The sequence below is a fragment of the Nanorana parkeri genome, unplaced genomic scaffold, assembly GCF_000935625.1.
Source record: "Nanorana parkeri isolate BGI_ZX_2015 unplaced genomic scaffold, ASM93562v1 scaffold4, whole genome shotgun sequence".
Taxonomy (NCBI): domain Eukaryota; kingdom Metazoa; phylum Chordata; class Amphibia; order Anura; family Dicroglossidae; genus Nanorana; species Nanorana parkeri.
Window position 1 is genome coordinate 6,102,288 of NW_017306272.1, and position 24,558 is coordinate 6,126,845.

The window sequence follows — 24,558 nt, forward strand, 5'->3', positions numbered from 1 at the left end:
GCAGATGTGTAGAAGAAAAGACTAAATTTGTTCAAGACTTTTCAAATGAAATTCTACTGGTGTCCGGCCAGCTTAACCCACTTAATCTCAATGTATAGATGTAAAAACAAATACTAAAAACACAGACAACACGGTTGGGAGTTATTGCTACTTAAGACTGAATTCTAAAATGAATACATTTGTATGTGAATAGCTTAACTACTTCAGGACCATACACACACAGGCTGCAGCTAATGATTATTTTCATAAGTTGCGATTATTTTTGTCGATTAATCGTATAAAAATCCTCTCTCTCTCCCTCCAACTAATCGATAATCAGAATAGTTGCCAACTATTCTCATTAATCGATTCATTGTTGCAGCCCTAAACACACACACAGAAGTGGTTATACCAATATCATGATCTTGGTATTGGGTTTTTTTCAGCAGGTGAAGCTCGTTTTGTACAAGTGATCTGGGTGGCTTTACAGTCGCCCAGATCACTTTAAGCAGCTGGCATAGGTTGTGCCCCCACCTCCCTGTCGTGGTTTTCGGGGTCCACTGCTTCTCTGAGGAACCCGGGACCATGGAAAATGCACTCAGGATAGTGCATTTCTGCTCACAGCTGACACAAAGCTGGCTGAAGTGCTGGTTACACAGGTGATCGAGTACAATCCTGTGCTCGATCCCCTGTATTAGAGGCCAGGGGAGACATCATGGGGCAAATCGAGAACCCGTCACCTCCAAACACTATCATACGTGGGCTTATAAACCCCCGTGTGATAGTAATAAAGCAAAAAATAGTAATAAAGCAAAAAATAGCAATAAAACCATATTTTTTTGCTATTGCACAGGAGATACAACTTTAGCTCTTGACATGTTTGGTATCTATTTGCTCAATGTAACCCCATCTTTTAAAAAGTTACCAAAAAATGAATTAATTTGGGTTTGTGTGCATTAAAATGAATTTGAGTTTTTATTTCCTAAAAATACCGATGTGATAAACATTTACGCAAATATCGTGCAACGTAAAAAATGCAGATTCCAATTTTTATTTTATTTTACAGGGCCTCTGCTTTCAGAAAATATATACTTATTTGGGGTTTTAAAGTATTTCTTTATCCAAAAATACTACAACTAAGTAGTATACAGAGCAGTACCTGCATTTTTTGTTGTGAGGTACATCATTTTTTTCTTTTTCTTGCTTGTAATTGTACCACAAAATGGCCCTGGAAGAAAAAAATATATATATGTTCGTAAAATATAAAAACAATGTATGAATATAATCATTACTAACTCGTTATACACAAAATGCTAGCACAAGCAGAAACAGTACATGTTCTAGCTGCCAAACTACTGTTAATATAATCAAGAACTACAAAATAACTTGTGGCTCTGGGATTTATACAAGTCTGGGGAAGAAGTTACCAGGACTAACAAATGGACCTGGTGTTTCACAATGAGACTATAACATGTTCACCATCTATAGCATACACTGGTTACAGCTACAGTGAAAGAACCATGACCCAGAGAACCTGTGTTGCCATTCTGGAGGTTTCCCTTCACATCCTGTCTGAGTGAGAAGAGTTTTTTGTGTGATGAGGGAAAAGTTAAAATCTCTGAATAGGGTATTGCTCTCTCTGCCTGCCTTTTCCGGTGACCCTATTCTCCTCATTTCTAGAGCTGGTGTTACAGGGTGAAAAGTGCAGGGAGACCTCCAAAGAGCAATAAAAAGTTCTAACCCTTACGGTCTCTATCCACAACTAAATCAAAATTTGTGTTCAAGTTATTTTTAAAGATCAGTTCATCCCCTCATATTTCAGTTAAGGGCGCACACATGTTAGCAAAATAGTTTTTTCTATCTTTCAGCTGAAAACCATCCTTCAAGAGCTCCATTAACAAAGTTGCTTCTTTCCTTCAAGAAACACCCACTTTCAAAAGAGCTTATTTTATTACATTGGATTGTCCAGCATGATGGACGTTTAACATCTGCAGCAAGGTATATACAAAAGATTAGTGCAACTTTCATTTTCCCCATCAGAAATTAATAGTAGATGTTCATTAACTTAAATAAATTACTACGTGTCAGTTTGAATGGTATATTACCTGCACCTTCCCAGTCCCTTCTAACAAAGGCTTTCCTCTTCTCCTCTAAGAACTGACTGGGAATGAGACCTGCACTTCCACCTTCTTTTACATGACTGGCCTACAAAGAGTTAATACAACATCAAGCATTCAACATACAAAATATTAGTAAAATGCAGCCAAGCAATGTACTTTCCTCTGCAACGTTCCAATTCCCATTCAGCTTTCTACTGAAGCCAGCTGGGATTTCCAGATGCTACAAACCAAAGTTTCTAATATAGCAGCTAAACATTTGACCAGCTAGCAGAAGGAATCCTGAATGGTGATTAGCATATTAGGGGGAAAAAACCATAGGAAAACAAGCAAGAAGATGAATATATAATGAGACAGTGAAGTGAGAAGAAACACATATGAAGCTTTAAATACTACCACAACTGGCAAATGACAAGTAAATTTTGAAACGACTCAATCCAGAAATTACATCATAAATGATAAATGGTTATGGCAGCAAAAAGTTTATATAATACACGCTGCATAATTGACTATAAAGAAGAACTCCAGAATGTGGATGAGGTTCAACATAGGACTGCGGGCAAATGAGAGAAATAAAACACTTTCAATGTAGTTAGGCGACCATCCAAAATGCATTCAATTTCTTCCAAAGGTTCAGACCACCTAAAAGGGATATGTCTGCTAGCCACCGGTTTTGAGTGTTTTTGGCATATCTTGTAATGTACCCACATCTCCCGGTCCATTTTCCAATAAAATCAAAAGACAGATTGGGGTCACTATGTAATAAGATTTCACCATGGGAGTACCCGAGAATGTAAATCCAAGATTAGGTGGATTATCTCGCCAGTCTCTATCAAAAAGCAAAATATTAGCTTTGGGTGGGTTAACGTGTGGAGCATTAGGCTCTTTTTTGTATGTTTACCAGACTAACATCCTCTAACTGGTTTGCCAAAAAACAACACATTTTTACAGAACTGAACTCACAAAATTAATAATGAGGAGCTATCCAGAGGAGTGGCTCAATATTTTGTACAGCCTTTCAATGAGAGAGAAACAGTGTGAAAGCAAACATCTTCTGCTGTACTCTCTAAAACCTAGAATGTTAGGAGACACCAGTATCACCCTGCACTAAATGTTTATTTGTAAAATACTGCTTTTAAATAAATAGTAAAAAAAAAAAAAAAAAAAAAAAAAAAAAAAAAAAAAAAAAAAAAAAAAAAAAAAAAAAAAAAAAAAAAAAAGCATAAAAAACATCAGTTATAAATAAAAAAAACGAAATGAAAGCCATTATACGTTTCCTTTAAAGATCTCATTAAAAAGTGAATATCCAGATTTTGTTTATCAGATATGCACCAACAAAAGCCAAAAATATAATGCTATACAAGATCATAGAGATGTTTGTAGCCACATATGCTGTATTATTTTATGGTAAATACTATTAGTAAATACTATTATATACACAAACACAAGTGAATAGACACAGCACTAACAAATGAGTACAGGAAAACTGCTGACGTGTCAGGCACTGAACAAGCACTGGTACAATAATCTTTTAAGTACAGAGCTGTAATTGCTATATTGATCAGAGACAGACAATGCCTGTATTTGCAAAAACAGAATGAAAGGAAAGTTTAAAGAAAGAACATTGTGCAGCTCAATGTGCACTGCACATAAACGTAATACAAGGGTGAACCAACTAATTAATTAGCAAGGGGGGTGAGTCTAGGAACAAACGGGTATAATAGCCACTGAACAAGTTTTTTTTCTTTTATCAACATAAGAAATTTCAGAAAAAGCAATTATTTTTATCTGTACTAGATTCTTGTCCATAAGGGAATAAGGCAATATAAAAAATTATTTCTACAATACAAACCCTATAACAATCATAAAAAGGGCAGTGGATTTTCATGTTTGTCAGAATATTTATATTTTTAAAGCCCAACTTGCAGGTAATTCAAAAGGGATATTCTTGTTTTTTTATTGCCTATGACTAGAAACTGCCGACTTCTGACATTCAAATTGAATGCAATCAGAAAGGTCACTCAACAAGATAAGGCCAGCCTTACTAACAATCACTTTGCAGGTAGGGAGGATAATAGAAGTACAGGTACATCATGATCATCCATAGAAACTCAACTGTACACAAAGCTCTGCCAGAGCAGTACACGTTACTCGCTCTGCACCATACCTCTGGAGCCATATTAAAACAGGAATGACACACTTACCTGCCACCAGTTTGGATCTTCCCTATTAACTATATGCAGTATTTCTCCTTTAGAAAACTTTAATCCAGCCTCTTTGCAGGGAATCAGATTATCATTAAATGGGTTGTAATCAAAATGACACTTCACATACACCTAATGGAAAATGATAGAAAAAAAACCACAACATCATCAACTTTGCATACCATTGCCCATTCACACCACCTCATGATCACCTCCAGACCAGACCGTTTCCGGACCCAAAATGCATCCTAATGTATCCCTATGTTCTTCTTGGCCTCAGTTCACACCATCGCAGTCAATTCTGGTCCAGACCAGAAAAATATTGCGTGTCACATTTTGTTTGGTCTGGAACGTGCACAAACGCGCCAAAAACGCAACGGAACAGGAAAATCCCCCCTTTTTTTTGGTGGTTTGGATGATCTCATCACCCCTGGACTTCCTTCTTCTGTGGAGAGAGAGATTTGTGACGATAGGAACCATGATGGCTGAAGTGTACACCGAATTCTTTGTAGAACTTATGGAAGCCTGCCCAGAGCTGTATAATCCCAGGCATGGGCAGTATAAGAACAATAATAGGAAGATGGACAAGTGGAGAGACATTGCTGCCCAGGTTGTCACTGGCTATGATCATTTGAGCAGCTCCGAAAAGAACAACTGTGGTAAGTTCATGTCTCTTGTATGCATGCATTGTGCTGCTCTTTTCCTAGCTATCTGTAGGTCTTGCAGGGGTCCCCCAGCAAGACCTAAAAGTAAACGCGCCAAAAACGCAAAGCAGTGCGTTTCAAATCTGGCCCAGAAAATGGTGTGAACCTGCCCTTAAACCTGCAATGGCTACTGCAGGTTAAACTGTTATATTTTGTGAATTTGAGAATGCATTTGTGATGAAAGCAGCCATTTTAATAGAAGACCTTTGTTCTGTCTATGTTTCGGATCCTATAAGTGTAAAACCTTTTTTTTTTAATGAGGTACAGAAGTTTTAATTATGTGCGAAATAATAATACAATTGTGCTTTATCACAATAAGAGGCCAAGTTCACTCAGAATGATATGACCATTACGGTTACTTTAACAAGGCGATACCACTAGGCTTATACCCGGAGTGATAAATCATCTGAACATTCACTCTTTATAATTAGGACCTGAAATCTGACAGTTTCTGCCACATCGATAGCTGGGCCCTCACACACTGCACACTCAGAAGCTGGTAGATCGGTAGACAGGCAACAAATATCAGACTTCAAGTACCTTACATAACGAAAGCTGAAGAGCTGCATTCAGAGAAAGGGAGTTAAGCTTAATAAGGTCACGCACATCAATCGTCACTAAGCAAAGCAAATATTTATAAAAACGTCAAATGTATGTCTAGCCTTTTTTGTTTTAAATAGAACAGGGAAGGGTTAGAACCGGTTATGTTTTTTTAAAATGCTTCACGTGTCGTCACTGGGGGAATTTACCCTCTCTGTTCGGCTGACCATTGTTACAAACACAGAAAGTGATGGGAAATCCTAAATTCGTCAACAGTCTCTAGAACAAGAAGCGAGGGTTGTATTCTAATTTCTTACAGTGACAACAGTCCAAGTGGACAAATTATGATACTTTGCAGAGATTTACTCTCACTTCCTGTTGCATCTGCAGGACAGGTTTTCATCCTTGTATGATTGAGATATATCTATATATAGATCTATATCTATATATAGATATATATAAAAGAAGTTGTGGCTTTACATGCACTTTAGCCCAGTTGGATCTTTATAATTAATAAAACCATTGGATACATTCAATGCTTGAGAAGCAAGCTAAAAACAAACATGCTAAACCTTTATCTAATATGTAGTCATGACATGATGATTCTGTCTCAACTAAATCGCGAGGCCTACAGCAGATCTGAAAATGCTGCACACAATTCAGCTAGTTCTTTAATACACAGACTTTTGCTGCAGGCATGTGTCAGGATTTTAAATGTCACGTTTTAAAATTCTACCATCCTAAAGAAACCACTTACAGATATGCAGCAAAAGGTGATAAAAAAATTGACTGTGCTCATCTTTCCATAGTTGAGCAGCACATCGATCGGTTTATAACACCATCTCAAACACTGACTGCTTCAGTGATTGTTAGTGCTTTTATTATTGGCATGACAAGCCCTAGAACCAATTGGCTTAACATTGCTGTACTTCTGGTGATATCAGACAGGACTCTGCAGGTTATAAGATTTTCTGAATGGTGCTTTAACCCTTTCTCTGCCAGCGACGTATGCAGTACAATGCTGGCAGCGGGCCCCACTAAATACACTCCTGGAGACTATACTGTTCAGCTGTTCAAAGCCGACGGTGGGTGTTGCGCTAAAAGCGATTCTGGTGGCTGAGTTGCCTCCAGATCACTCCGACACCGCCCCCCGCTCTGTTTCCCAGGCTCTGCTGACCTTTCTGCAGGCTCGGGACCAGCATCACGGGTGTCGGCGGGTAGAGGGGAGAGAGACAGACGAACAAACGTTTGCCAATCTTCTCCCTGTTGAATGGAGCCGGAAGCCGGTCCCTCGGCTGTCATTCTCCGGCTAGAGAAGACGGGGAAGAAGCTATTGAAGCGCGAGTTACGCTTGTATAGCTTCTTTACAGTGGAAAGGTGACACTAGGCGTCTAATAGACCCCTAATGTCACTGTAAAGAGTACCTGTCACCACCTGATATGCTATCATATAGGGAGGCATGTAAGCCCCCCCTACAACATGGCAATGAAATAAGTAATAAAAAATATAGTAAAATTTTTTTTTTTTAAATAATATACATTAAAAAGTGCAAACAAAACCAAAAACTTTAAAGTCCCCCCCCCCTGCAAACGTGCACATAGTAAGCCCAACTTCAGTCACAGCTCTATTAAGTTTTTTTTTAAAATCTTTAATAGTCATGTATACTGTGACCACAGATTTTAGGATACTTTGTGATCACTACATTCCAGGAAGTCACGTAGGAATGCTCTGCTGAATGTGTTCACGTAAAGCACCTGCTAGGGTATGTTCACTTGGGCATTAATAGAAGGCATTAATAGAAGGCATCTGGGAATGATTTATTAATCTTGCAAATTAATATGAAGATGGTGAATATGTTTGTGGGCTTTCATATTTGAAATGCTTTGCATTAATATGGATGTTGCTAGCAATGTTTGAAAGGTCTTGAATTCTTTGGACACTTCCAGATGCCTATAACATAGGTCAATTAAACATTTCCCAAATTCTAGGGATGCACCAAGCCCAACATGCACCGTTTATGGAGTCCAAAGCTTTCCTTAGAGCTCTTGTAAGTCAACATCTGAATCCATTTTGATCCTAGCATTGTGAGAATGCTGAAAATGCTCATGTGGAACCCTTACTATATAAACAAATTAAGATAAACAGATCAATGATGAATACTACTCAGAAGGGACGATATACACGATAAGTGATAACATGATCCCAGTAAAATGATTAAAAAGGTAAAAAGTAAGCAAAGTGTTCTATGTTACACTGACCTGCTGAGGGGTAACTGTGTCTTTATAGCTTGGAAGTATCTTAAGTGTAACACTGCCACTAATACTTTTCAGCAGCTCCTGTAATTCTTTTGGATTGTTTCCCACTTCATGGCCATTAATTTCTTTAATTATGTCTCCCACATGAAGAAGACCTTGTCGGTCAATCATTCCGCCATGGAGGATCCGTGCAATTACTAGATTATTATTGTCCACTTTAAATGTCACACCCTGTAAAAACATACAAGATATAAAAACAGAGGAATAACAAATTAAACCATGATCTTTAAAAGACAATACAATTGCTGTGCCTAAACATAGATTTGAAAATAATTAATAATAGCTTTTCACAGGCATTTAAACGTCGTTTAATATAGGCAGAAAAACTAACTGGTAGAAAAGTGGGTGCTGGAACAAAAGTGAGTATATGTACAGAGTGCCCCCAAATGCTATCAAATAGGGCTGAAAATCTCGGCTTATACTCGAGTATATACGGTAAGTAAAAACCTCTGCACGCTAAACAGCTTGAGATTTCAAATATGCATATATCAAAATGATGTCACAAATGTTGTAAAAAAATCTGATATAAAAAGGCAGTATAACAGACTAAAAAAGATACAAGAGTACAGAGAATAGTACATGAATACGGGTCACTCTCATCACTGGTCCAAAACTATATATAAAAGTAGCAGAGAAACCCAACAGCTAAACAAATATATAACAAGGTGGTGAGAGTGCATGTGTAAAATATACAATACCAGATCACAATAAATCAGGAGATATTTAGACAGCAGACACCTGAAAGCAAAGAGGTGGGGGCGCAACCAACATTTTTGGGGTTATCACTGCATAACAAGTAAAATCCCACTTGCTGTTTGCTAACCTTAGCTCAGCTTAAATGTGCCAAAATGGCTCAAAAAACCCTAGCTACACCTCTTTACTTGGCTGATGTGACCACTTCCAGAAGTCACAGTTATGATCATTTAATCGGACAAATCATCATACATGTTGCAATAATTATAACCGATGTTTCGGGGCTACACAGGGACCCCTGATCAGGGCAACAATGTTCATTTGCTGTTTGATGTGCACGGCGCCATCCGTGAGCATCACTGCGAGCACCATCATTGTGATTTGGGCCAGAGACGCTGTGAGGAGTGCAGGGGGACGTATTGGACTTTAATACAGTTATGATCGTGTCATTTCCTTTCCGTACAGGAAGTTAGTTATTTTTTAACTCTGAAATGCTCAAAATATTTTTTCACTTTGTGAAACTGCATGTCGTACCCCAAAAGTCCAGTGCTCTATGCTAGCATACATGAGTAACATCCACAATCAACTTTACAAGTGTCCTCAAGTGGACTTCTTGTGATGAGGAAAAGGGGGGTGTTTTTGACCAGGTCTGATATATTTTGGAGTGCTCTGGCAGCGCAGTCATAATCCGATACCTACTGGACTGCCGAGTCATATTTAGACACACTGTTTGATTGCAATAATAGGAATGTGTAGGCAATAGTATGAAAATGAAGGTAATTAGTACAAAGTCTCACTGACTATTTCTGTGACCTGAATCAGACTTTAAACATTTCAGGTTGAAAAGGGCTGACTACAGTATTAAACTGTCACCAAAACTGTCACAATTTTGCTGTTTATAAACAACACAATCTATGAACGAGTAAGTACAGATAAGGTGAGCCTGCAGAAGAGCTACAGGCCCTTGACTCAAGGCAAAAACTTTGAACAGGAAAGTCCATTCCAGCAAAACAAAAAAATTCCCCCGATCATGCTCAGCTAGCAAACAGCTTCGAGACGTTCAATCATTCTTTAATATGACTGTAAAGAGGCATTCTCTTGTTTTCAGGTACCTTTACAGTATGACAGATATGAGTTGGCCAACTACATAGAGAGGAAGCAAGCTTCCACACTGGAAAGTTTAATTTGAGGTCTTTTTGCCTTCTACTGCCATGTAAATAATACGGCACAGCAAGCCAAACTCTCACTTTGTGTACCACTGGAAAAAGCAGATAAGTTCAGTGGTTAAAGAGAGCAAGGAAAGCCAAATGCAGCAACAGATCACCTGTAATTCAGAGGCAAAGAGCCCGTGCACACGGAAAGAGTGCAGCTTTTTTTTTTTATCAGCTGTTGCTGTACTTGTTCTACCAGTTAATATGCTAGAGGTATCTCTGGTTTGTAGCACTGATCTGTACACTCTGGTCCTCCATTAGTTGGCAAAATTATAATATTAACAATGATAATTTATTAAGAACTTGTCGGGATATAAATATGGGAGCCAATATACATGCTCCTTATTGCTATTCTGACAAAATTCCTTATAAGAAAATTCTAACTCTCTGTCCCACTATATGCGTTGAAGAAACATATTTGTATTCCAAAACTGAATATACAACATGCCTGTCCCTCCGATTTTCTACCTGAAAAGGCAAAAATGCAAAATATGGAAATGAAGAGTAATTCAATCCTTGGCAGTGCATAGAATATATCAAAGCTAACCAAGATAGAGACACAGAAGACAATGATTTGATAAAACTTGCTATAAATGTGCAAATGTGGAGCTGACTGCATTCTTAAATCTTACTGCTGCATTACATACATTCATGGGAAAAGATTATTGATTATTCTGTAACAACTGTGGTTATTACAAAATGCATAAATGCATGTAAAGGAGAACAGGTCTTTTAAAATCATTGATTCTCTAAACAGGATGCAAATGTACATAGGAGCAACTAGGTTTGTTCAATGCATATGCAGGCTCTTTTTTTTTTTTAACATTCAGGTATGCGAGTCAGACGACTCGCTAAAAAGTGCAGTACCTGTATGGCTGATTGCTCATCTCAGCAGTTGTTAAGATGGTCTTTGTAATGAGCCAATCAGAGCTTCCTCTAGGCTCCAAATGTCTAATACAATAATATAAAATATGGAAGAAAAAGCTTGTAAAATGTTAAACTTGTATGAGTTACTTTGTGGTGAACACTTCACATGCTCACTAAAAACAATTTAATTTCAACACTTATCAAAACAAACATACAAATATGTTTATATGGCTCTGTAATGCATAATGCAGTCTACTGCAAACAGAGGTTAGGCTGTTATTGAGACACAGTAACCCTCTCACTTCCAGTGTATGCATTTCTGAGGATTTAGGACCAGGTGCAAATGACCATATGGCTATGGCGTAATTAACTCAAGAAATTAACAGCTATTTATTGAGCATTAGATTTGTATTTTCTCTGTGTCACATAAGGAATAGTTTCCCTTCAGTCTAAAGTGTAAGTATTGGACTACGGATTGCCCGAGTCATCTTTGTTTTTATAATTACTGATGCAGTTAGTGCAGCTTTGGAGTCTTTACTTTGAAGCACAGGAAATTGCACACCCCCACAGAAGCATCTAAAATAATCATATTTATTTTACAAAATGTGAAAATGACCAAACTACTGTTACTGCACAAACAATAACTTATGATTGCAGCTGTATTCCTCTGCTATTTTAGTTTGCCTGCTGTAACGTGCTTATATAGCAGTACACTAAATTACATACACCTAACACAACATATACTTATTCTGGGGATGAAGTACAAGAATTTTGTTTTATTCCTTTTTTTTTTTTTTCAAGGTTATACGTTTTTTGATGTGACCAGTCAATGGCCTGAAATTACCCAGATATCACTGGCTGGTGTAATCTGCATACTGGACAGGTGTATGTGTGTGTATAGAGAGAACCATTGAATGCATGAGAAAAGATTTTTAGAGCACTAAAAAGGTGCCCGTACACCTTACGATTATCGTACGCGATCGACTTTTCGTACGACAATCGTAACGTGTGAATAGAGTGCCCGACCGATAGTACTGTACAATCGTACGACTTTTGACGGTCAAGCATGTTTGAAAACTTTGGTCGATCGTACGATGTTCACATGGTTGGTGGCGTTTCCGTCCGTCAAAAGTCGTACGATTAACACTGCGCAAACGAAAATAATTGCGGTCAATTACCGCAAGTCGTCCAGGTGTGGTTTTTTTTTTAACTACCGCTGATTGAACCTTTTGATAATCGTGGCAGGATGGGGCTGTCGTACGAAAATCGTACGACGGTTCGATCATCGGACGAAAAGTTTTGTCCGATAATCGTAAGGTGTATGGGCACCTTAAGGGTTTTTGTAAAGAGTGCGTAGCAGAATTTATCTCCATTCATACATGAAGTCTATGACTAAAACCTCCGACAGAGCTGGATGAAGGGACAGGAGAGTGTGTCTCTGCTCTGAACACACTTGTGTGTAAATAGTGAACCTGTCAATTTATTGTCAACACTTCTCCCATTTTCCCTTTCTAAACACACATTTAAAAAAAAAAAACACATGAGCACGGTTTATATGAAAACCAAATTTTGTTACCTGACTTTTTGAAAACACTTCAGTTACATAGTTACATAGTATTTGAGGTTGAATAAAGACACAAGTCCATCAAGTCCAACCTATTGTGTGTATGCATTTATGAGTTACCTTACAACACTTGTGCATACTTTGAATTGAATAAGAAAAGTGAAAGTTAAATCGTGTCCCATTGCACTTCCAGACCGGGATCTCACAGTGATATAATGGAGGGTGCTGAATGATATGCAGATGGCGCCGCAAAAGTCCAAATGTAAAAGAAGAAGTCACCCACACGCCTGTGTCCAATGCATCAATCTGTCATTTTATTGACTTCAGCTATACGTGGTATCACACGTACAAAGCAACGTTTCAGGTCCTAGCATGGTCTCTTCATCAAGCAAGTGGAACAGTGACAACCAATATGGATAGAGTGTAAGCTTATAAACAGTGCAAACAATTTGTTGTTTGCACTGTATATAAGCTTGCACTCAATTCACTATGGCTGTCACTATGCTACTTGCCCAATGAAGGGACCATGCTAGGATCCGGAACGTTGCTTTGTACGTGTGATGCCATTATATCTAATGTCAATAAAATGACGGATTGATGCATTGGACCCAGGTGTGCGTGTGACAACTTCTTTTACATAAGAAAAATGAAAGACTCTTGTGTGACAACATTTCTCAACAGACTCAAAACTACCATAAACCTAATCAGGCCAGTGCACAGATGACATTGCTAACTTAACTATCCACAGAAGTCTCTGCACACTTATATGGGGAGGAAACAGATGTCAGTTTGATTATTTTGTTTTTCCATCTTTGAGAAGCAGTGGACACTAAAAGACCAATTACATAAGGTGGCTTCTAGACAACTGGGGGAAATATTGATCTAACCTCTGCAGTTCCAACAGTATGTGCCGCAAAATAAAACAAAGCTCCATCCCCTTTTAACTGATTACAGCCAGCACCAGTTATAGTATCAGAACATCTCATACTCCAGAAATTCTTGAGGAAAACCTGTTAGTCTGCCAGAGATTTGAGACTGGAACGGAGGTTCCCCGTCCAGCAGGACAATGACCATAGGCATACTGTTAAAGCAACATTAAATTTCTTGGAATGGCCCAGTCAAAGCCCAGACCTCAATCCAATTGAGAATCTGTGGCATGACTTAAAGATTGCTGTACACAAGCAAAACTAATCCAACTTGAAGGAGCTGGAGCAGTTTTGCCTTGAAGAATTGGCAAAAATGCCACTGGCTAGATGTGCCAAGCTTATAGAGATGTACCCCAAAAGACTTGCAGCTGTAACTTCTGCAAAAGGTGGCTCTACAAAGTATTGATATTGGTGAATAGTTATGTACGCTCAAGTTTTCGGTTTTTGTCTTATTTCTTGTTTGTATCACAATAAACAAAATGCATCTTCAAAGTGGTAGGCATGTTGTGTAAATCAAATGATACAAACCTCCAAAAAATACATTTTAATTCCAGGTAGTAATGCAATAAAATGGGAAAAATGCAAAGGGGGTGAATACGTTTGCAAGCCACTGTATCCAATGAATGAAATACCTCGGAAACCAAGGAGACCCAAAAACAGAGACATGACCCGGCTAGCATTTAGTGCCACTTCACACATAAAAATCAACGTAATGATCATCTCGATAAAGCAATTAGATGTGTCAACAACAGTAGCCACCAAAGCTATGTTTAGCGAGTTGGATGAGTCAGCCACAATCTGGAAAATGAATGCTCCTATGCAACAGCAAGCAAGGTATATTTACTGAGGTGACTGTTCAGCCAATGCTGGCTGTATAACAAGTTGCTGCTGTTCGTGCCTGTGAAAAATCTGTCTTTGCTGAACATATAAAAGGATCTTGTAGAGGCAGATGACAAAATAGACGTCAGTGGTTCCCAACCATTTTTTTTTTACTTGTGTACCCATGAACTGGGGTGGGACAGTGGATGGGGCTAATAGTGGAGCATATAGTGCGCCATGCCAAATGGTGGGTGCAACCAAATTGAATAGGAGGGTGTCAAATGCCACTGTGCGGGAGTTGATTTGATGGAGGGAGCTGGGAGCTCTTTGTGGTAGTGTGTCCAGTGTTATGGGGTGGGGTGGGGTGTGGGCTGTAACACTGGATTCCCTCTGGGGTTATGGGGCCACTGTGGGTTGGAGGGCTAGGTATCCCTCTATGATAGGTGTCTGGGCCACAGAGGATGCAGATGGAGCAAGGGTACAGTCTAATAGCTCACCTGTTTGTTGCAGTTCAGGGAGGGCAGCAGCTGCACTTTCAGTGCTCCATGGAAAGTGTCGTGGGGGGATTGATGCTGCAGAATGGAGCAGGTCTCATCTGGTGGAGGTACCTTAATAGACTGGTGGCCAATGTGACCCTGAGAGGAGGTGGGTTGAGCAGATTCTGGTGCGACTCAGGACTTACAGTCACTGTCTTAAGGTGCCCATACACCTTACGATTATCGGACGAAACTTTTCGTCCGATGATCGAACCGTCGTACGATCTTCGTACAACGGCCCCATCCTGCCCCGATTATCGCAATGTTCAATCAGCGGTAGTTAGAAAAAAACACCTGGACGACTTGCGGTAATTGACCGCAATTATTTTCGTTTGCGCATGCGTAGTGTTAATCGTACGACTTTTGACGGACAGAAACGTCACCAACCATGCGAACATCGTACGATCAACCAAAGTTTTCAAAACATGCTTGACCGTCAAAAGTCGTACGATTGTACAGTACTATCGGTCGGGCACTCTATTCACACGTTACGATTGTCGTACGAAAAGTCGATCGCATACGATTATCGTACGATAATCGTAAGGTGTATGGGCACCTTTACACCACTTTCTCATAAGAGAGGAGGGCACATAACCCAGCTGTGTCTGATTGAGGGGTTAGCAGTCAGAACTATAGAACGAGTGTCAGAAAACGCAGCTGCAGGTTTGCTCTGCAGATCTTCTGCACACAATTTAGTCACCTACTCTCCACTGCCACAACCTTTTTCCACCATTAAGGTGCCCATACACTGCTCGATTCTCGTACGAGAATCGGGCGAAATCCCGCGATCGTACGAGAATCGAGCAGTGTGAACTAAGACGTGCGACCGTTTCTACTGTACGGTCGCACGTCTTTTGTCGAGCCAACATGCTTGAAAACCAGCCGAGAATCGTACGATTCTCGGCGGGTTTCTAGCCTGCTAGCCCGATAGCTGCGGAACGGGCCAGTGTGCGCACGCGCACACTGCCCGTTCTGCATTGCCGTCATCGGAAAGCCCGCCCCTCAGCGGGGCGGGCTTCCGATGATCGCAAGTACGATCTGCCCGTCCAAGGTGGGCAGATCGTACGGGCTTTTAATGAGCATACGACCATCGCAAGACAAAACTCTTGCGATGGTCGTAAGGTGTATGGGCACCTTTAGAAAATTACTTTTTAAGTACCCTAAAGGTGTTGCCATACCCCAGGTTGGGAACCGCTGACATATGTTATTGCTGAACATTCTGTTCTCCTATCACACTCTGTATGCCAAACAAAATGGTTGAAGCCTAATTATTACTAGTAGGAGCAGAACGCACTTGCTTTCCTGCCATAATTGTCAGGCTGGAATACAATCCTGGCCTCTGAGCCGTTAGCTGTCCAGATATTATTTGTGAGGACAATGCGAAAAATGGTGTCCGAGATTTACAGCCAATAATGAAGGCAAATTGGTTGCTCAGTTGACAGAGAATATAAAAATATCCGCTCGAAGATTTGAAATGTGAATGAAGTGTTCAGACATGACTGGCAGACAAAAACTGCACTATGAAGACACTACACAGTAGATTCAAGGTAATACAGCAGAGCAGCAATAGGACTAGGAAGCACGCTCTTCATTCCGTGCTGCATCATCAGCAGCGGGGAGGGGTGTGTGAATATTTAAATGGCAGTTTGGGCTCAGCCGCCGTACTTACAGTTCCACATAAGCGAATACAGCCCAAGGAAATAAAAGTGCGTGCTTCCCTTATGTGGCCAACTTGCAAATTACGTTAAGTATTAAGCAGCCAAATAAAAAATAAAAAAAATGAAGCCCTTGACAATCGCCAGCAGCTACCGTTGTTCAGGCACTAATAATATACATATAGCCTCATTACTAAGCAAACTTCAACCCAGCAAAAGCCTTCTAGGTACTCACAACAGTGAGGCTACAGTGACAGGCCCATTGCCTTAGCAACTCTGGACCCAAAAACCTTCAAAAGAATCCCCAGACATATTGGTCTGATGGGAAAGCGGAGTCCTGGGATCTGGCACTGACAACAGAAGAACCATCACAAAAATGACACCAGTGTGCTGACTGAGCAGGAAAATCTACACTACATTGCCGATTGTACACTCACAAAAATTAAGTCTTCACAGACTTGGTCAGGTGAAACTCCCACAACTCTGGTTTCAATAGCCCATCAAGAAATCCCCAGATTACTGGACCTGGAAAACTTGAGTCTTGCGGTAACTGAAACACAGATGGATTGTCAATTCCGACTGCATGACCATCACAGTGAACACCAGTATACTAACTAGGGAAATTCTGTGTACATCGGCTAACTGGAGAGACTTTAGGGATTTTCAATATCTGCAATTAATCTACCAGTAGCGGTTGATGAAAGAGAGGTTATAGCCCTAAGGGGACGGGCCCCAGGTGTTTATGTGCCTAGTGTGTCTACTTTTCCTGTAGACGGAAGTGCAACCAAATATGTTAAAATTATCATATATATTGCATTAAGGATGCCTTACCAAAGGTTCCCCAGCTCTTTTATGAATTCCAACCATGCGGATGGCATCAACAGGTGCAAGTTGGTTGTTCACTGCAGAATTCATTTCTGGACTTGAAGGGGGAGAATCATAACATTTGGATGCAACTATGTCATGAGCTTCTAGAAGACTCTGCAACCAAAAATAAATCATGACATCAGAAAAAGACAAACCTTTTTCTTAAATCCTTTAAAGCTGTATGGTAACATCACAAATCTGCCAAAATGATACCCTGGCCTCACATATAGGCGAGAAGGAAGGTATTTTGTGGCTCTAAAAATGTTTTGTAAAACATGATGGCATACAAAGACATACAAGCATGAAGATCCTCACTTACCTGTATACTTATAATACATAAGGTATAAAATTCCATGTTAAGGCTAGAAAACACACACACAATACATGTAAAAATGCATGGTACTGCGTGAATAAAGTCCATAAAAAGGCACCTCTGTAATTATCAGAAATTACCACTAGGGAATGCTCATAAAAAGCCAAAAGTGCTATTTCCTTCTGACATGGTCTTATAGCAAGTCCTGGTTCACAAATACTGGGGAAAGCAAGAGTTACCTCAAAAAAAATGTGTTTTATAGGTGGGGCTTACACTTACAGTGCATGTTAAGACATGTTTTCATTCTGAATGTGCTGCCAACACACCCCTGCATGGCGAAAAACACAACTGACCCTTTTTCAGAAATGCAACGCATGGTAGTGCATTGACATGTGTTGTGGTGCCATTCAAAATGTGCAGTACTGTGTGTTGACACGATATAATAGTGTGATCCCAGGCAGAGTATTTGTACTTAACCTTCAAGGAAAGCTGTAAAGATTTTGGGTCCATGCTGTGTTATGCTTTTCAATACTTTTATATTTCTATTTAGATTTTGTTTTACAACAAACATTTAATACATACAATTCCCAGAGCACTACATATTATCTAAAAAGACCATAAAGCAGACTCTTAAAGGATGAGTTGCTCGTCTAAAACCTTCACGTGTGTGTGTTTATCTGTTTAAGCTATTGAGCTCTGTAAACAGTTTTTTTTTTATATTAGGTGCAAAAGGAACTCTAATAGAGGTTTGCTTGCTGACAAACAATAATACAAAATTATATTTGACCATATTTGCAATTTACACCCATTACATTCCTTGATATTTTTAGGGGTCTTCAGCAAGTGATTGTGTTTAAATTGGTTAACTTTAGAACATTTGACATACTATAAGAGTGATGGCATGCAGCAAACTGTTATAAAGCAAGAACTAACCATTGAAAGGTTTAACTCCATTGCAACAAAAATGGAGCTTTAAATAGGAACTCCAGGAATGTAAAAAGTTAACCCTTGCAGTGAGGCCACCCCCACACACCGCAAGGGTTAACGGCTTGTTTTTCTCTAGGGGCTCATATAAAAGAATTACACTCACTTGATCCATATTCTTAACCGGCTGCTAGACTGGTCCCTACAGCCTCTTCTTCCCTGGAATTCGGTAGTCTAAGTCCTGCTGACATCATCATGTCTAATACAGCCCATTCACTTGCATTAAACATGAGAACGCTGAGGGACATGCCAGAGCAGAGGGGGGGGAAAGGTGAGTGCTCACCGCCGCAGGATCGAGGATAAGGTGAGTATACCTTCTTTATACCAGCCCCTAGAGGAAAAATACCCTTGCAGTCCAGGAGCAGCCCCCCTGCAGGGGTTAACTTTCTGCATACCTGGAATTTTTCAAGTTGCTGTACAGACTTGTTTACCATGTCTTACAATTCAGAAATGCTTCAAGAGATTCTACAAATAATCTAAGACGAAGGTAAGACTACAGAGAATACATTTTCTACTTTCAAGATGTAAAACATACAATTCCACACACACCTGAAAATGAGGCTCTTTAAGTATAGTAACTAATTCTTCAACAGTTTTATCTTCATGTGCTAAAGGACTAATGTCTTCAAGAATGTCATGTACAAGTTCCACATTATTGTCACCAACCGCTTCTAGCTTAGTATCTTCTAGACGTTCATGTGCCTACAACAAAACAGAGTGAAATTATGCATACATAGATTTATAGTATCTAAACCCCCAAAAATGTGATATTGCAATTTACCAGTCCCTAGATATGGTGGCTGCATTAGCATTTATTTTTCCTTTTTTGTTTTCTTTGTGATCCTGCCAGTAACACAACTCCTGCCCTAGCGTGACAAGGGGTACTTATACTGTACTGTGTCTATGGAGGAACAGCATAGTCACCCTAGGATAGGGCTACAAAAACACCCCCAGTTCTTCATAATTATAAAGAAAATGCCCTAAAATCCTTAGTTATTGTTTTGGAAAAACTGTCACGTGACACTAAAAAAAGAAGGAATTTGGCATCAGCGAGTACTTGAGGAAAAGTATCGGGACTAGTACTCGGTCCGGAAAAAATGGTACTGGTGTATCCCTAGTCAAGATTAATAAACAATAAAGTGTAACAAAAAGGCTAAAATACTTGTCTTTCATAAAGTTGTGTTAAGCTCCCGCCATTGCTGAACACATAACCTAATGCCTCGGTACTGGGTCACATGATCTGGCAAATGTGTATGTCAACTGACCAGCATTAGAGAGGGCCCTCAAACAGCAATCTCTGCAGGAAAAGTAAGTTTATCAACTTGTTTTTATTTACTTTTTGCTTGCCCATTGCAGCTGTCACAATAGTTTTTAAACTAACAAGGTACCTTGTCAGAACAGAAATATAGAAGCCATCCATATGCTTCCTTCACTACTTACTAAATAGATGAACTGGATATGTGCATAACAGGTGTTTTTTTTGGATAAAAGGTTCGTGATGACAGCTCTGAAGCGAGCACCTTTAAAAACAAATCTGCAATGGCAAGTCTCATTTTTCAATCCTGATGGGTACCTTTGGTACATGATATAAATGAGCCATCCTATGACGCTGTAACATTTTATGGTTAGGAAAAAAAAAAAGGTAAAAATCTAGCATATTAAATATAGTGTCAGGCAAAATACCTATAGATTTTTAGCTTACTTCTTTATTTCTAGATCAGGGTTCCCTAAATGGTAGACCATTGTCCGGATTCGTACCACGATCACCGACTAGGTCCGACAGTGGATGCAGCTGCCTACGCAGCCGGCACATCCACAGCCAGCCATAACCCACTCTGCAGGTCCCCATTCCTCCTCAGTCATTGGCTGCCAAGACCGCAGCGTTCCGAGCAACCTATTACGTCAGCTTTCTTCTCCGCTGCAAGGATTAATCAGCAGCATTTTATAGGTGCACTTTAGAGACTGGTGTAAGGGGGCACTTTGGTGGGGATAACATATTTTATATAGGTGGTCCCAATCAGCATGCCCGCTTACACTGCTTCAGGGTGCACCCTTATATTGGGGGTCAGAGTCCTCTTTTTTTAATTAAATGCAAGGGGCAGTCAGATGTCGGCAACTAATGTAAGGGGGCACTCCGATGGAGGCAACTGCGCTTTGCCTATAGAACTTAATAAAATTCTTAACAAAAAAATGAAGCCAGTGAAATGCGTCAGAATTGATGTACAAGTATTGTGTCTGGGAACACGCACCAGCAGCTGTGCATTGAGGTGCAGCTACTGGTGTGAATGCAGCCTAAATGGCGGACCGTGAGCAAACATGGACTGAGTGACCGTTCTGTATGGACTGCAATTTGCACCTTGGCTTGATGAAAATCTTGGTCACCAGACCTCCTAGAATTTTAAATTACTACCCCCTGTTCTAGATCAATGCTTTTATGTGTAACCTCCACAGCCCTTAGCTGCTCAGCATATACCAACCATTCATCACCACTGCCATCATCACCCCTACAGGGAAGATATTCTCAAAAGCTGGTGAAGGTTTAGGATAAAAATGTATAATAAATGAAACATTTTAGTTAGTAACAAAAATACCTTTATTCTTTTTTTTACCATTTTGAACATATACTTTATGTGCCTGGAGATTTGCTTCTGTACAATTAGAGGCAGAGAAGTCCAAGATATTAAATGGTTGTTAATGAGAAAATTTCACTTCGGGCAAAAATACATCTCAACTAGCATACTAGAGAAGCCCCAGTAGAGCGCATGCTCATTTAGGGTGCATTCTGCCTTTCTGACAAAACGTAAAGTGTACGTAAACCCTAACTATTTTATTTTCCTCCATTTGATTTGTTAGATATACATATACAATTGAAAGCATTTTGTTATATCGGTTTAAAATGAGCAGGAAAAAAAACAACAACTTTTTAGAAATACAAAGTTGTGCTGTGTTCTCTGTAGGTCTCCTGATTTATTTTAATGAGCCCTCCCACTTCTTATTTTGGACTAAAGAATGATTAACCTTTATATGGTAGAGATCTGAGAGTGGTGGGGGAAGTTTGAGTATTTTAGCAAAAGACACTGGGCAGGGCTGACACCACTCATTGCACATAAATGCTGGGTGTCTGGCCACAACAGGCCATAAAAGCTGAGTGCATGCCTGGCTAATCAACAGTTGTTGTTTAAAGGGATAAAACATAGAAATGTATGAATAGCAGAGATGCCCTGCATATGCTTTAAAGGTCATTCACAGAAACACACACAGGGTAAATGGAAACATGCACAAATACATACAGGTTAAGCACCCAACCACCATGTTCAAAAAATTGAAGGTAAAAGCACAGAAAAAAAAGAAGAATCGAGCATTTTACAATATTTTTCCATTCTATAAATTATTTTCTTATTCACTTGTACTGAGAGTTCTGAGTCTGGCAGGGCTGCTGGCATCTACAGAAGTCTCAAGGCTTTTGCATGTCTACATAAGGGAGCTTTTAAAGGTAAACATGTTTTTTTTTTTTTTAAATATTTGCATAAGATTATATGTAAATTTTATTTAAACTAATGGTCTAGCAATAGGGTCTCTTCTGTTATGAGATGTTTCAGTTTTGCACCAAATATCTTTTATAGCATGCCCTAATATAATGTACATATGCAAGTACAGTAAACTCCCCATTATCAGGCGAAAGAAAGAAAGCATTTTTTTTTTTGCAATAGCCCACTGAGCAGAGGAGCGGACCTGAGAGAGAACTTTCTCTCTCAGGTCCGCTCCTCTGCTCAGTAGGTGGGGTTTCAATTGCCAGCCTGCTATTGGAATTTGAAATAGCAGGCTAGCTATAGAAACCCTGCCCACCAAGCAAAGGATCGGACCGGAGAGAGAATAGCAGGCTGGCTATTGCTCCCGGCTGCTTCCATTCACCTGTCGGCTGCAGGAGCTAGCCAGCAGGTGAATGGGGCTGCAGGGGGAAGCGGGGCACCGCAGTTACCCGGAACCTACCAATCTCCATGGGTGCCGGATAACTGGGAGGTGTGTGTGTTGTCGGGACAGAGGGAGCTTCAGTTGGGTAGCATAACTTAATATATTTAAGTTTTAAACGCTTGCGGAACGGCCACTGTATTAAAACAGGCGGTCTGCTGGTGCTTTGTTCTGTACGTCCTCCTGTGAACACGTGAGAGCGCACAGCCGCTGCTCCCACTGTCATTAGAAAGCAGAGAGCAGTGGCTTTAGACACAGAGTCGAAAGGACCGGTTCTGTGTCCTGTGATCGGCGCAATTGGTTATCACAGCGATCACATGGCAATGTTTACATCAAGCCCTCTGCTTTTCCTTTACATCAGAGGCAGGGGAGAGTAGAGTGACTAATATGCTGCTGTATTTCCAATAGAATGAAACAAAATATGATAGTGTATACCCAGCTTAAGCAGGAGAATAAAACAGGGCAGTGTACCTCCAGACTGGTTTCACCATTTCCCCAGGCTGCTTAAACAGCACAATCTGAGTCATGTAATTCACTAATACATAGTAAAAAGTACAATATGACAATCATGAGTCTGATTTCATTCTCCATTCTACCATCACAGAAATGTAAGTGCGAAAGCAGAGAACAAAAATGTAGATATCTTTTTTTTTTTTTTCCATCAAAAGACAGCACACATAGTAACCAACTGAACATTTCAACTATGGGGAAAAAAATAAACACTATTGTATGATAGAAGCCTCTCAAATTCTGTTTCATCCAAGCTCACAGAGAGCAATTAGCTCCTCAGGCATTGCTCTGTAGTACATCAAGTAGGCTTGGCTGCCAGCTAGACGGGCTTTTCTTTTAAGCCAACTGTCACACTGTACTTCAAGACATATTTCCCCTTTAGCGCAGGCTAATTGGATCTGAACAGAAAACTCAGGAACTGTTTTGTTCTCTATATGTTTAGTTTTGCAAATATCAAACTACAAGCACTCCAGAGAGCAAACATTTAAATGTTTGTAAATGATTCTCAATCACAGATTGTAATACTGGAGTCAGGGGCTGGCTTCTTTACAGCATTAAAATAATAAAGTGTAACAGAAGGTCTACTTTGAAAACGTAACATTGTACAAACATGTATACTAGGTTGCCTTCCGGGTTACACAAGACTAAAAAGTTGTCAAATCAGAAGGTACCACATGCAGCAGATCTGGTGTGTGTCTACAAAATTCATCCATGTGCATGCCAAGACCTGTAATTAATGATTAAGAACTGGTCCATTTGGGATACAAAAAGCATGTACAATAGCAGTGAAACATTATGTCATCCTCCTTATGCTATATGCTACATACCACCAGAGCTGGCTGGATGACACTGGAATATGCATTGCATTACAATAGCTCTAATAGATAGAACAGTTGCTGCATATGTGTTCTGACTATATCTCAGTTTGCCTGTAGCTATGTTTTACTATTATCTTTGGCTGTATAACTAGCGGCTAAACATAAAATAATGCATTTAGGGAGAAAGAATCCTCTCACGGGAGTACAATATTGTTGCCAGGCGGAGGAAAAGCAAATAGAATTTTGGGGTGCAATAGAGGGATCACCAGCAGGAGGAAGGAAGTCTCAATTCCAGTATATAGGACTTTAGTAAGACCCCATTTTAGAATACTGTGTCCAGTTCTGAAGACCGCAATTTAATAATAATAATACATTTTTTTTAAAAGATGGTTGAGAAAATAAAAAATCCGGAGATGGGCAAAAAAAAAAGAAAAAGTGATTTAAAAAAACAACAATTATGGGGAGACTGGAGAAACCCAATATGCACAGCCTCTAGGAAAGAAGGAAAATGTGGTCCATGACACGATCCTTTTTATACCTTTATAGTACCTTAATATCATTTATATCCTCCTTGCTGTTATGAAAAGTCTTGCTACTGCAAAGTTGGTAAAAACACTCCTCTCTGTCCCCCCCCTAGATAGTAAAGGCAAAGCACGGAGAAGGGGTGAAGATGCCATGATGGCACTAGTGTCTATTCTCAGCGACTGACAGGAAGTTCAGCAGAAGCTGCACTATCTAGGGAAAGAGAGGAGGATGTTTTTAACTTAGCAGAAAGACGACATTTAATAACAAGACAAAGAGCAAAAACTATATCCAGGGACTACAAAAGGGTATGAAAAGGATTAAGCCCAGAGTTGGGCTTTAAATACTTAAGGGTGTCGATAAAGTCCAGGAGGGCAGTATTTTTTTTTTATTATGAAGCTAAGATCAAGAAAATGTAAAATAAATAAAACATTTTAAAAAGGAG

At 39.7% G+C, this 24,558-nt stretch overlaps 1 protein-coding gene across 2 annotated transcripts in view; it reads right to left on the reverse strand.

Moving 5' to 3' along the window:
• The window catches only part of MPP6 (membrane palmitoylated protein 6), a 46,273-nt gene that overhangs the window by 20,947 nt on the left and 768 nt on the right, over window positions 1–24,558 (reverse strand). For both annotated transcript variants that reach the window (XM_018574506.1, XM_018574438.1), the window contains exons 2-7: window positions 18,844–18,996; window positions 16,962–17,111; window positions 7,803–8,030; window positions 4,301–4,432; window positions 2,085–2,184; window positions 1,139–1,207 (exon numbers count right to left, since the gene is read on the reverse strand). In XM_018574506.1, the coding sequence (XP_018430008.1) occupies window positions 1,139–1,207; window positions 2,085–2,184; window positions 4,301–4,432; window positions 7,803–8,030; window positions 16,962–17,111; window positions 18,844–18,996 (832 nt within the window). The remainder of the gene's footprint in view (window positions 1–1,138; window positions 1,208–2,084; window positions 2,185–4,300; window positions 4,433–7,802; window positions 8,031–16,961; window positions 17,112–18,843; window positions 18,997–24,558) is intronic.